Source organism: Triticum urartu, unplaced genomic scaffold (assembly GCF_003073215.2).
Source record: "Triticum urartu cultivar G1812 unplaced genomic scaffold, Tu2.1 TuUngrouped_contig_3581, whole genome shotgun sequence".
In the NCBI taxonomy this organism is placed as follows: domain Eukaryota; kingdom Viridiplantae; phylum Streptophyta; class Magnoliopsida; order Poales; family Poaceae; genus Triticum; species Triticum urartu.
Genome location: NW_024114124.1, coordinates 28,264 through 41,815, shown reverse-complemented (window position 1 = coordinate 41,815; position 13,552 = coordinate 28,264). Strand labels below are relative to the sequence as shown.

General features: G+C 45.0%; 2 protein-coding genes across 2 annotated transcripts; one reads left to right on the top strand and one right to left on the bottom strand.

The window, feature by feature from the left end:
- Positions 1 to 2,272: 2,272 nt before the first annotated feature.
- On the top strand, positions 2,273 to 4,559 carry LOC125527322 (zinc finger protein STOP1 homolog). The gene is made up of 2 exons (XM_048691855.1): positions 2,273 to 2,502; positions 2,672 to 4,559. The coding sequence occupies exon 2, from the start codon at positions 2,790 to 2,792 to the stop codon at positions 4,350 to 4,352; it is 1,563 nt and encodes a 520-aa protein (XP_048547812.1). The 5' UTR covers positions 2,273 to 2,502; positions 2,672 to 2,789; the 3' UTR covers positions 4,353 to 4,559.
- A 580-nt stretch (positions 4,560 to 5,139) lies between these two features.
- On the bottom strand, positions 5,140 to 7,090 carry LOC125527323. Its single transcript, XM_048691856.1, has 2 exons — positions 6,857 to 7,090; positions 5,140 to 5,718 (listed from the first exon to the last, which is right to left on the bottom strand). Exon 2 carries the CDS (start codon positions 5,693 to 5,695, stop codon positions 5,405 to 5,407), a length of 291 nt encoding a protein of 96 aa, XP_048547813.1. The 5' UTR covers positions 5,696 to 5,718; positions 6,857 to 7,090; the 3' UTR covers positions 5,140 to 5,404.
- Between the last annotated feature and the right edge of the window lie 6,462 nt (positions 7,091 to 13,552).

The window sequence follows — 13,552 nt, the reverse complement described above, 5'->3', positions numbered from 1 at the left end:
ACGCTGAGGTATGTCCTAACCATAATTGATGTTAAGGTTCCGTCCACGCGGAGGCACCCCTACCCGAAATATATGCCATTCAGGGTTCCGTCGACGTCGAGGCACCCCTAACCTATATAGATGTCATTTAGGCTTTCATCGACGCCAAGGCACCCCCTAACCTAAATAGCCATCTTTGAGGGTTCCAACGACGCCGAGGAACCCCTAACCCTCCCGTCCTCGGGCGCCCCGAGAAATCCCCTAACCCGCTTCTTCCTTTTCTTCTCTCCTCTTCTCTTGTTTTTCTTCTTCTTCTCCTCTTCTCCTATTTTTATTTTTCCTTTTCTTCTTCTTCTTCTTCTTCTTCTTCTTCTTCTTATTCTTCTTCTTTTCTTCTCCTCCCGCTTTTCTTCTCCTCTTCTTCTTTTCTTCTCCTCCCCCTCTTTTTGTGGAGCCTTTTCTTCTCCGCCATGAGTGACCTCAGCGATGGCGTCAAAAGGAAGGAATGAGGGCTCAAGATTTGGGCATGACAAAGGCTCCACACGCCCTCCGCCAACTCCAAACAACATTGCCAAAACGAGGAGAGGATGGGGAGACCTTATTCCTCGCCGTCAATGGCGTCATCGCCTCACCACCATCAGTCAAACACTTAGACTTAACCCTAGCAAAAGCTAAGGCGACCAGAGACTCCAGAGATAACCAAGGTTAGGGTTTCTCCCACCTTGTCGGCGTCAGAAGGCACCCGAAGGTGGCGAGAGCTAGCGGCGACTACTAGGAGGAAACCTAGTCACCTAGTTCCGTGAGAGCAAGCGTACCTCCTTATCCCGCAAATGAGAGGTAAAAGCCATTGCTGGTCATGTCATCGTCTCACCGATGCAAGTCAAGCTCTAGTTATTCCACTAGGAGCTCGGCAAAGACTAGACATTCACATGCGCCCTCGAGGAGTTCATGCTTCACTCCATGTACGACGAGCTCGTGGTGTCATGAATTAATCTCAATAATAAGCGAGAGATGGTGGACACAAAGGGGTGGATTCATGAAGGTTTTCCGAAAAGAGATTGAGTGATAAGAGACTAGTAAGGGCGTCTCAAAGGAGACCCTCAAAGCTCGGTATATGTCCGAATTATGGTGTTCAGACCACTTTTGCCAACCTTTTGTCATCCAATGGGGACTCCTATCGGTCCGCAGAGCGGTTCGGGCACCCGTTTTCCCCAAATCGAAAGCAACTTGGGGGGGGGGCTATGTGGGAGTTCAGACATCCACTTGACAAACAAAAAGCAACCACGTGATCATCCCCCCCTCTCTCTCATCTCTCCTCCCAACTTCATCGCACACACACATATATCCATTGCATGCATGGCCTCCTTTCTTCTCTCTTCTCCCAACTGAACAAATGGGGATTTTTTGTGATTAAGGGTTGGATGACTCCCTCCCGCATCACTATCAGGACCCTGGTCCACACCGGTCCGCAGAGGGATACGGTGTACGATTTGGGGGTCAGCCTTGAGATGCCCTAAGAGTTATTGGGAAAGAGTATGGGACGAAGCATCATTCCACAAATCCATGGTGGCTATCCAAGTGTTGTAATTTTGCTGGAACCAGATGGAAGAAGAAAGAGGAAAGTTTTTTTAAAGAAAACAAAACATACCAAATTTTTATTCATTGGAAATAATAGTTACATCATCAATGAGAAAGGGTATAATTTAAATCGGAAATTTCTCAAACCAATCTAGGCAACCTAGCAAGCTCACGAGCAACTTTATTTACTTTCCTATTACAATTTTCAAACCTAACAATAGTAAAATAAAATCACAAACAGAATGATAGCGACCGTCGAAAATCGCCGCCATCCCCAAAGAAAGAGGAAAGAAATCGCCGCCGTCCCCAAAGAAAGAGGAAAAAAAAAAGGAAAGAACTTCACGCCATGCATTGGGTGTAGTTAGGCTCGAACACCCATTTCAATATCTTTTTATCTATGTGGAGAGCGGAGTGACGAGGCGGCCATATGTTGTTGCCACTAGCATACATGACCGTAGCAATTCACGCTTTTCCATGCGTGTACATCACAAGCTTGAATTTTTTACCTCCTAAATTGTTGCATACAACTCATGCACGCGGGGATCCTACAGTTTGTGCCATAGTTAAATAAATATAGAACATTCTATATACATTTTTATCTAAAAAACATATTAATTCCAGACTTTATATGTTTCCAAATATTTTCATTTATTTTTTACTAGTAATAAAAGGAATAAAAAAATATCTTCTCTCCTTCTAAAATTCCAGAGTCAAACTCCATCTCCTCCACCACGCTATAGACTTTATCCCCGCTTTCCCGTACCATTCTTTCCTCTTTCTCCCCTGATTCCAACGCTGCCGCCGCGCCGTAGCTCAGCCTCGCCGCCGACCACCCCAATCCCCTCCACCACCCACGCGCGTGGGCCGGCCGGCCACCGCCGCCCCTGCTCTTCCTCGCCGGGTCCCCGCCGTTTCCACTCCGTCCGGCAATCATTGGCCATTGAGGTATGCCCTTGTGTTTCATCCAGTGATTAGCTAAACCCGGCAGGCCATCTAGATCTTGGTGCGCTGCTTACAGATCTGCCGGTGCCTACGGAGTAGTTCCATACGTCTAGTTTGATTGCTGCTGCCGTGTTCAATTTCTTGTTCTTATGATTTATTTTTCTACCCGCAGGGTTTGATGCTTTTCCTGTCCTATTATCAATTTCTCGTTTGGGGAAGATCGTGCGAGATAGAAGAAAGGGCGGACTGGATTGTAATCTGAGCTCTGGTGGATCTAGACTGGAAGTTGCATGAGAAAAAGTTCAGAAATTTCCATGAAAGCTTCGTCGTCGATGGCAAGCGACGCTTCAGGGAACACTGACCCTGGCCAACAGGGTGCTCGTTTCAGTTCCATGGACCAGTCTTGCTTTGCAAGACCTGGCCAGTCAATCCCTGGCTACCCCCCATTCTTTGGCCCTCAGTCTTCCAACTTTTACCTTCCTGATGACAGTGTGGCTAAAGCGTGTGATCCGTTCGAGCCGAATCCTCCTCAGAACAATCCTGTGGCAGATTGGGACCCTCAGGCCATGCTGAGCAACCTAACCTTCCTTGAGCAGAAGATCAAGCAGGTGAAAGATATCGTGCAGTCCATGGGTAACCGAGGGAGCCAAGATGTTGGTGGTTCCTGCGAGCTTGCCGCAAAGCAGCAGCTCGTCACCGCTGATCTCACTTCCATCATAATTCAGCTCATCTCGACTGCCGGCTCCATGCTTCCTTCCATGAAGACCCCGCTGCTTAGCAGCAATCCAGCGGTCAGGCAGCTCAACACGCCTGGTTCTCCCATGGGCTTTGGCTCGATTGTGAATCAGCGGCCAAGCACAGTCAGGGAGGAGATGGTTCCTGACATTACCAAGACCCCTGACTATGAGGATCTGATGAATACCCTTAATCCAGCCCATGATGAAAAGGATGATCTGATCAAATGCCCAAATCCTTGTGTTGGGGAAGGGCCTGAGCCGGTTCCGATGGAAGACCATGACGTGAAGGAGAGCGATGATGGTGGCGAGGCAGAGCATCTCCCCCCTGGTTCTTATGTGGTCTTGCAATTGGAGAAGGAGGAGATTTTAGCACCACACACTCATTTCTGTGTGATATGTGGCAAGGGTTTCAAGAGGGATGCTAACCTAAGGATGCACATGAGGGGCCATGGAGATGAGTACAAAACTCCCGCAGCTCTTGCCAAACCCATGAGAGATTCTGTCTCAGATCCTACACCAGTTACAAGGTACTCGTGCCCATATGTCGGTTGCAAGCGGAACAAAGAGCACAGGAAGTTCCAGCCCCTCAAGACAATCTTGTGTGTGAAGAACCACTACAAGAGAAGCCACTGCGACAAGAGGTATACCTGCAGCCGATGCAACACCAAGAAGTTCTCAGTCATTGCGGACTTGAAGACTCATGAGAAGCACTGTGGGCGTGACAAGTGGCTCTGCTCATGTGGAACAACTTTCTCAAGAAAGGACAAGCTGTTCGGCCATGTCGCGCTTTTCCAAGGGCACACACCTGCTCTTCCAATGGATGATATTAAAGCAACAGGAGCATTGGAGCAGCCTCAGGGGAGCGAGGCGATGGACGACATGGTGGGGAGCACAGGGTATAACTTCCCAGGCAGCACGTCTGATGGTATTCCGAATCTAGACATGAAAGTTGCCGATGACACACGTGGTTATTTCTCTCCCTTGAACTTCGACCCCTGCTTCGGCGCCCTCGATGACTTCGCCCGACCTGGATTCGACATCTCCGAGAACCCCTTCTCCTTCCTGCCTTCAGGACCGGGTTCCTGCAGCTTTGGGCAGCTTAGTGGAGACAGCTGATGGAGTTCGTCGCCGTAGACAACCATGATGGTGTCGATTGTTATGTATGAATGTTATATGTATGACCGTCTCAGTTCTTCCTCTATTCAGGGAGCCATTTTGGTCCATGCTTCTTTCTTAAGTGTACTTTTAGTTTGTGGTCATCAATAATGATCTTACATATAGATTTGAAAGTCACAATTGTTAAATATATTATTATTTTCTTTATCTGTGTTGGCGCCTCGCAATCAATATCTTGTCATATCAGGGTGGAAGAGCAACAAAATAAAAACATTGAATGCAATCCCAGCCGAGCAAAAGCCAAGATGGAGATCACCATATCAGTGAAGTCAATAATACTTGTGAAATTTTACCTCTTGTGAAATAGTATTTGCTTATCATTTGGTCTTACTGGCAACTTCAGCTGTTCTGAAATTTATCTCCTGGACAATTAATTTCACTTGGAGCAATCTGTTAAAATTGATTGCATTTTCATGGAAAATAGCATCAAGATTGCATGAGCACATCAATTGATCCTCGGCCAGAATATTTTAGCAGGTCAAGTAACCACGTCAAGGCAAACAAATAGAGCTCATACAGCCAGCCAAATGTAAAAAATACATAATAAAATAAAACGAAACAAAACAGCTGGATTTCTCATGGCCCTCATGGATGGACACTCACACAAATACATCAAAAGAATGCACCACCATCCATAGCTGCGAAAATATCTGGACTTGATAGATCGCCAGTTGACATCTCAATCAAATTAGATTCGATTTATCATTCAGGCGCGGCAACAGAAAGATGGACGCTTACTACACAAATTGGCAAATTATATAACAAGCCAGGAGCGGTCTCTATAGGTAGTAACCAGTACTCTTGAATTATATAACAAGCCAGGAGCGGTCTCTATAGGTAGTAACCAGTAGTCTTGAATAATTTGATCTTTGATTGAGCGTGTACTAATATAGTACATAGATATCCAGATGTATACTAGAAAATGTACATCAACTCCTGCCAGATAATAGTCCAATGTCCAGCCTGGGGATAACTGCTGGCACCCTACTACTCTAGTTCCCAACAACGATCTCGTCGAAGTTCCAGTCCCTGACAAGATCCCTTGAAACAGCACGGCTCCGTTGAAGGCGAGGAGCACCCTCAATGCCTTGTCCAGTGGCCATTACAGGTGTCACCTTTGAGGTTCCCACACGGTTAGCAGGTCCTGCGGCCAAAATTTTCCGCGATAGGCAGGCAACAGCAGCTCCACACCTGTTTTCCTCCTCTGAGCTTGAGACTGAATAACTTCTGAAAGACTGTGAAGGGCTGCTCATGCCATGGCATACGAGACACGCTAGACTCATGATTGATGGTAGAGCTGAAATTACTGCAACAGAAGAGCCAAGTATCAGAACAATATTTCAGCATAATTGCAAAATTCTATCAACCCAAGGCTTGCGTTGTAGTATCCGATGACAGGCAAAACAAAGAGCCACAGGTGAAGCTCTTATGAGGTCAATGAGGACTGAGATCTCCCTTTTTAGTCACATAACTCATTAACTTGTTGAATATCTAGAGTCCAGTGAATAATTTGATAATAATCCCCTCATTTCATGACTAATATATTTTGCCTCGCTGTTCGAACTCTCCCTATCAGCTGAACTATTAAGAACAACTCCGGGATGGATTCTGAAACAAACATATCCAAACAAAAATGGCAAGCCCAAGCATTTTCTTTAGCAAAGACTGCTGTTTGAGTAAGCAAAAAAGGAAAGCACATCAGGCAATTCAAATTACTTCCTGAGAATGTTTTATCATAATTATCAGCATCAGTTCCAGATTACATTAGCTCAACCATTGGAAAACGGCAATATGTGACTATTAATTAATACGTAATTGATATGCAAGTTCAACAGTTTTGAGTTAATTGACGCAACATCATGCAATCCAGAAAGCAACACAGAAAATAAACCACATAAACAACAGATCTTGGCAGATTGATAAAGAAAAAGGCAATGACAAAATTTTAAGCATATCCTTAAGAGAACTGGTCATCTACCTTGTGGTTAGCACAAGCAAGAAAACTCCGTGAAGGGATTAGCGCAATTAGTGGATGTTTTGATAACTGACAAATCCCTAAATTTTCTCCAGCTTTCCTAGAGTGCCTTGGCACCGGAGATTTGCAAATTCGGCCCTATATAAATGATGGAGGGAGCACATACTATTTGAGTGACTGGGCATCAGAGTTATTTGGTACAAGCATAAATTATTCCAGCGAAGATGAACATGACGGTTCGACGCCAGTTTTTTTTTTATCAAAACAGGCAAGATAGCATGCAATGCCCCGTTGTTCCCCACGACACTAGAAAACTACCGTCACGACTCTTGGAAAAATTCGCAATCAAAATTTTGAGAGACCCAACTAGAGGCGGGTCTAGATGGTGCGCGGGTGCGAGCGACGCACCCACAGATTGTGGAAGTCGGGTGGGGTTTCAACGAATCACTGGGCAAAAACAAGATCATACCTGAAAACCCCCCAATGCTCAAAATCGCGGACGGGGCGGAGACAGCAGGGACGCGACGAGGAGGAACGGGAACGGAGACGGCGGCGGGGGTTGGGAGGGGGGACAATCGAGGGCGTCGGCGGTGAGGCGGAGGGTACGGCCGGCGTTAGAGATGTAGGTCAGGACCCTCGGGGGAGGAAGGGGAAGAGAGGAGACGAGACAGGCTCGGAGGAAATTTGCCAACAAAAAGAAACAGGTCCGGTTGGGAGCAGCCATTATAATTTGTCCCACCGCAAAATCGGGGAACAGCCACATGTGGGCTGTTAATGGGCCTTGGCTGGTTGGTAGCGTGTTGTCGGGTCAAAGGCAAACAGCGTCGCCAGAGCTAATTTTCTAGTCAGAGCTGTATCTCGCTCAACGCGAGATGGAAGCTCGTCTCTCCCGTCATTGCTTAGCCGGCCCGCATTGGTGTTCTTTTTTTGTTCGCTGGCTTCTGACCGCACTGCTGTTCATTGAGTTGGTCCGTTTTTCTTTCGGTTCTCTTTGTTTCTTCATGGTTTATTTATTTTTCAGACTTACTTCTTAACCGGGTTTTTTATTTCTTTCTCAGTTTCACTGAGTTTTTTCGTACGATTTCTTCGGTTCCTCTGTTTCTTTCTTGGTTGTGCTGGGTTTTTTTTTGCTTCATTTATCTTCAGGTTTTATTTCATTTTTTGGTTTTCTTTGTTTTTATTACTTTCTCAGTTTTCATTGTTTTCATTCTTTTTTAAAGGTTTCTCCATTTCTCTTTGTTTATTTATCTATTTTTATTGGTCACTTTTTCGTTCAACACATGTCCATTTTTTCAATACACAGTGTAAACTATTAGTGTATACATGAAATTTTTTGTTGATACATGTTGCACTTTTTTTGAAAATAAGATGTATATTTTAAAAGTATATATTTTGAAGACTTGTTTGAATACATAGTCTACATTTTGGCAAATATATGTTTTGATGTCTATTTTTCCCGTACAAATTCTACATTTTTTGTATACATAAGAATTGTTTCCTTACACATGCTTAACATTTTACAAATATGTGATTAACATTGTTTCATATATGATGTCTACATTTTTATACATATGAGGCATTGTGCATAGATATTAAACATTTTTGTACACGTTTAAATTTTCTATACATGCTTAACATTTTATTCATACACATTATACATTTTTTTGTATACTATGCAAACATTTTTTGCATTTTGTAAGCATTTTTAAAAATAGCAGGAACATTTTTTATTGTCAAAAACATTTTTTGAAGCGTATCACATTTTTTACAATCGCGCTAACAGTTTTATTATTATTATGTTAACATTTTCAAATTTGCAGTTTGAAATGTCTTTAAGTAAATTTAATTTTCTGAAATCCGTGCATTCAGAATATTTCCTAAAAGATGGACAGAAAAGAAGAACGACAAAAGCCACGATTTACCTATGCAATCGAGGGCGAGCTGCGAGGGACCGAGCTGTGATATTTGTTGGGTGGGCGGAGCCCATGTATTGTGCGCTTGAAGAGAGTGCTTTCTTTCAACTCGTGGCAAGAGAGACATAGGCAGAATTGACAAATTTAACCTTAAAGCGAAAGTATTTCACAAACTAAACTGTTTTTAAAAATATTTCACACCGCTGACCTTTTTGTGCAGCTCCCAACAGTAAGGCGCTGCACTCTACTGTGCAACTCCTTACAGTTAGGCGCTGCACAGTATAGTGCAGCTCCTTACAGCTAGGCGCTGCACAGTGTGGCGCCTGTGTGTTAGGCGCTACACAGTAAGAGTGTAACGCCTTGCGGTTAGGCGCTCCACATTAAAGGTCAGTTGGGTGAAATACTTTTCAAACATAGTTTAGTTTATGAAATAGTTTTGTCCTGAGGTCAAATTTATGTTTTTTGCCAGAGACATAGGGGGTGTTTGGATTATGCCCATGCCAGCCTGCCAACTTGTGGGCACGCCAAAAACTTGGCGAACGTTTTGCTCGCTCACGTCTCAGCCAAGTATTGGCGTGAAAATGAACTGCAGACTAGATGCGAACCAAATAGTTGGCGTCCATCCAAATACAAGCCTAGCGCCCAGTCAACGCCCCTTTTTGGGCTAAGAAGCTTCCGGCACGAAACCAAACATGCCCATAGCACTACCCTTATTTTCTCACACGTTGCGAGTTGTAACTCAGTCTCGCCTCACGACGCAAGGGAGTGGACCGCCCCCAGTAACACTTCGGCTTGGTTTCTTCTCTCTGTGTGTTTTTCTTATCAGCTTTTCTATTTTTTTTGTTTTTCATTTTTTTTGTTTTTCCGATTTTCTTGTGTTCCTTCACTGGGTTTCTTCCTTTGACTTTTCTTTTTCTTCTTTCAACTCATGTATATATATTTTTAATACACTTTTTACATTTTTGTTATACATATGGTTTTTTTATACACATTGAACATTTTACAAATACATGATGCATAATTTATTCACATACTACTTGTTAGATCTATGCTAAACATTTTTCGAATGCATGTTGAATATTTTCTTAAAACTACGAGAAAATTTGCTTCAGGCTACAAACCTTGATCTTCAAGGCCCAGCCGATATTCATGCATTACATATTAGCCCAGATACCTATATTTAACCCTTACTAAATCTAAGGATCCACGAGGGCTATTGTATTACAAAGAGATGGAGATTGGATGGTGATGGTGTAGACAAATGATGATGATGCCGCAGTGAAGCCCTTCTATCGACTCCCCTTTGGATTTCTTCCGAAGGCTAGGGTTCTTTGTTCTGGAGTAGTTTTTGACGGCTGTAGTCTGTAGACGTCCGATCCTCGATACGATCGTGTGGGTAGAAGTATTGGAACAGGGGTGACAATGACAATATGTACGACCGGCAGTACGAGTGTGCACGATTATATCAAACACCGTCGATCGCTACGAACCCTTTTGTTGCATTTTTCTTCTCTATTTTCGTTCTTTCTTTTTACGGCAGTCCTTTATCGTCCCAATTAACATGATTTTGACACCATATCCTTGGGATTCTTTCCTTGTGCCACAAAATACCTCCGTTGATGAAATCCCGACGAAAACAGATAGAAGGGTACGGGAACGCGGTTAAATCGTGAAAAACCTAACACCCAAAAAAAGACGTATTTTTATGCAAAAAATGGACTCATTACCCTCCACCCATGGGCTACGCCTCGACCCCGTACAGTGGCGACCCTCCAGGCAGGGGCGCACTCACCTTGGGGCGGCAGAACCTTGATGGAGCGACGGGGACGCTACACCGACAATAACATATGATTCGGATCAAGGGAGGAGATCAGGAGAAGGAGGAAACATGGGGGAGATGAAGGGGTGCACCGCCCCATCGCCGCTTACTCATGGGCTAGCCTTTGGCCGACGGGACGACGCGGGGGCAAGCAAATCTAAAAATCTAAAATGTGGTAGCAATTTGTAATTTACTGGTGACTCACATGATGCATGTCGCAGTCAAATCTGAAGCCATGATGGTAGCTCCGTGACAGAGAGACATGCTACTCTTTTTCCTGGAATCACAGAGACTGCTGACCGTGAGGTAATTAACTACGGAAATACTTCACGCACGACGTTCGGCGGGACGACACTCGCACGACGTTAATTCAACAGTCTGCTGTTGTGGTGTAATACTTTTTTTTTGCGGCTTGATGTCGTCCGTGTAGCGGTGCTCAATCAACTATGCAGCCAGGCACATCATTTCTGCCTTTTATTATATGTTTATTATATATACATCAACAAAAAAGAACAAAATGTATTTTTATTCAAGCAAACAGCTCAAAAAGGAAAGAAAATCGATTTTTTTTATAATAATACATGTCTCATTCATATCATAAAGAACAAAGTATAAGTTACGTAAAGACCGACAAGACTGAAAACATAGTAGAACCTCTCTGAGCTTGACACCAACGCTCATCACCTGCCTCCGGCATCATCACAGCAGTCATCGAAGAAAAGAATGACGAATCACCACCTCACCCGAGCTTGAACTAGTGGTGATTCGTCAAATAATTTAGTGTAAAATAGTTCGAGCTCTATAACCTAGTACAAATAATTTTACACTAAATTTGAACTAGCTCTACACGCTAGTTCAAATAGTTTTACACTAATCTTGAACTAGGTTATGCAGCTTTTACGCTAGTTCAAATTATTTGTACTAGGTTATAGAGTTAGTTCAACTATAGTGTATAATTATTTGTACTAGATTATGCAGCTTTGCAGACCTCCAAGGTGGCTCACCAAAAATGAAGCCCTTGCCGTTGAACGAATCAGACAGGGGTAACACCCTGGACACGTTATCGAACTTCAGATCTGGCACCCCACCACGACTAAGACGCCGAAGGAGAAAACCATACCTGCCATCCATGAACCGCGAGTCCAGCATATGTTCCGTCTTACAGATGTCGTCGATGCAGACCACAATCTGCATCTGCTCCTGGACTACCTCCCAAGCTCCGCGCCGACGGTGGAGCAAACGCCGTCGCAACGACGGAGCCCGAGGACACAGGTCCACCACGAGAATGCCGCCGCCGTCACGCCATCCTTACTTGAACAGACTGGTTTCCAAATCCATTCCCAACCATAGAATCGATGGCCTTGCCAAGGAAGAATCTAAAGAATATTTATTCAGCGTCGTCATCGTTGTCACCGAAGCAAAGACGATGAACAATTTAAAAACCTAAACTACGAGGGAGTAAAATCAATCCATACGCATGGATCCGGCAGCCCCTCGCCACCGACGACCGAGGTCACCGGCGGAGAGGGGCCGTCGAAGAACGGCGGTGGAAGATCAGCCTCTCCTGGCGCGGCCAGGGAGAGGAAAACGTATCGCTGGTTCCTGGGCGTTGTACTTGGAAAGAAAACAGATCAGAAAGCTGCAAATCGCTGCTACTACTGTTGAAGCAAGCACTCCTACGTGCTTGTCCGTTTCGGGGAAGGCGGATGAGGAAAGAGCCTGTCCGGTGTCCGAGGTGGCACGAGGCCCGTGCACGGAGGACGCCCGCCCCCTTTCGCGCACGACGGGCACGCGCCGAGCGCGTGGGGAACGTGCCCGGGCGTGTGCTCCTGCGCAGCCGGCACACGCCCCGGATCTGCTGCGCCCGCGGCAGCTCGCCGCATCCGTGTATCTCGAGATCGATCAGAGTTCGAACCTAGGAGTACAGTACCTGGGTACGAACTGAACTGCGTCCCCAAAAAAGTACGAACTGAAAATGGGAGGCAGTGAATTTTCTCAACCTGGGTACTTTCCACAGCTTGCAGGATGTGGTTTCGCCCGTCAATTTCTCGAACGATGAACAGCGACCTGGTTGGAATGTTGGATAGTACTTTGAGAAAGGCTCCAACGACGACGATGCATCGGTTTCACTGTCAACTTGTACAGACAAATGGAGTCTGGACACCATCCTTTTCAGATTTAGTAGATACCACTATAAAACACAACGTATGACATTGATACTTGTCTGAGTATTGAAGAAGAGTAGAGTAAAATAAAATACGTCTGCAATCATCAAACTTGTCTGAGTACGTGCAATCCAGGCCTTCAGGGTGTCTCCACTTTGTCCTAAAAATTGCTAAAGGGCTCAACACTTTCTTTTTCTTTGATTTTTCATGCGTACCGGAATGTCGCAATGAACGGTTTTTTTAATGGATCCAGTTGTGGTCGTGTTTTTTTTTATTTACAACACTACATGTACTTGTTAACTTGAACGTTTTTATAAATGGTTGTCTGCATCACATGGTGCACCCCCCCCCTTCCCCCCGCGCGGGCGCCGCCACTCACACACCTCTCAAGTGGAACCTACATCAGAGTTTACCCCAACCATTAGGGACCCCTAACCCCTAAATTCCACCTCCACTCGTCCTCGCCACCACCACTTGGCCACCCGTTGCAGTTGTGTCCTGAGTCGCCGCCTCTCCTACCATCGCTCATCACTGCCATGGCCCATCCTCTCATGTTGTTTCTCGTCTTGAGTCACCTCCATCGATAGTCAATTCAGCACAACACATGTCATCTTCACACATCATCACCATGATAGTCAAGTCATCATAAAGGCATCATCAATCAATCTTCAAGTACCCATCATCGCCTTCTTACGCCACGCTAAACCAAGCACCGTTACAATATCAACAGTCAAACAAAAACATCAGAAGGGGATTGTATATAACCCCTTAAAGAACTTGGAGGACTTAAACGAAGCAGTTGCACCTCCTCAGCAAATACGGTAGCTTTGGGAAGGTACAAAGGCCTTTTTTTGCGGGTACATACAGGAGACGCTGTAGGACCCTTTAAGAAAGTTTGAGGACCTAGGGTCTTTTTGATTCATGAGCTTGTAAAAATGTAGGATTGGAATGGCATGCCCATTCATCCTCCATGATTTTGGTTCATTCGATTAAAAAGACAAAAACAATTTTTTATAGGCCTAAGTGTATGCTAAATTTCCTCTCGTTTTTCTCCGCTAACCCTAGGCGGGTATGAAAAATTCTCCCCTCCAGACTTCATCGACGAGCCCATGGATTCGCCTCCCCTCTACATGCCACTCCAGTGGCCGGTGGCAGGGAGGGGAATCACGGTGCCTTCGCTCCGGTTAGTAGTTTAGATTAGGGTTTGGTCCTCGCAAGTGCGACGCTCAGGCGGATGGCGGCTCCTTCTTCGAGTTTGTCCTTTGGAC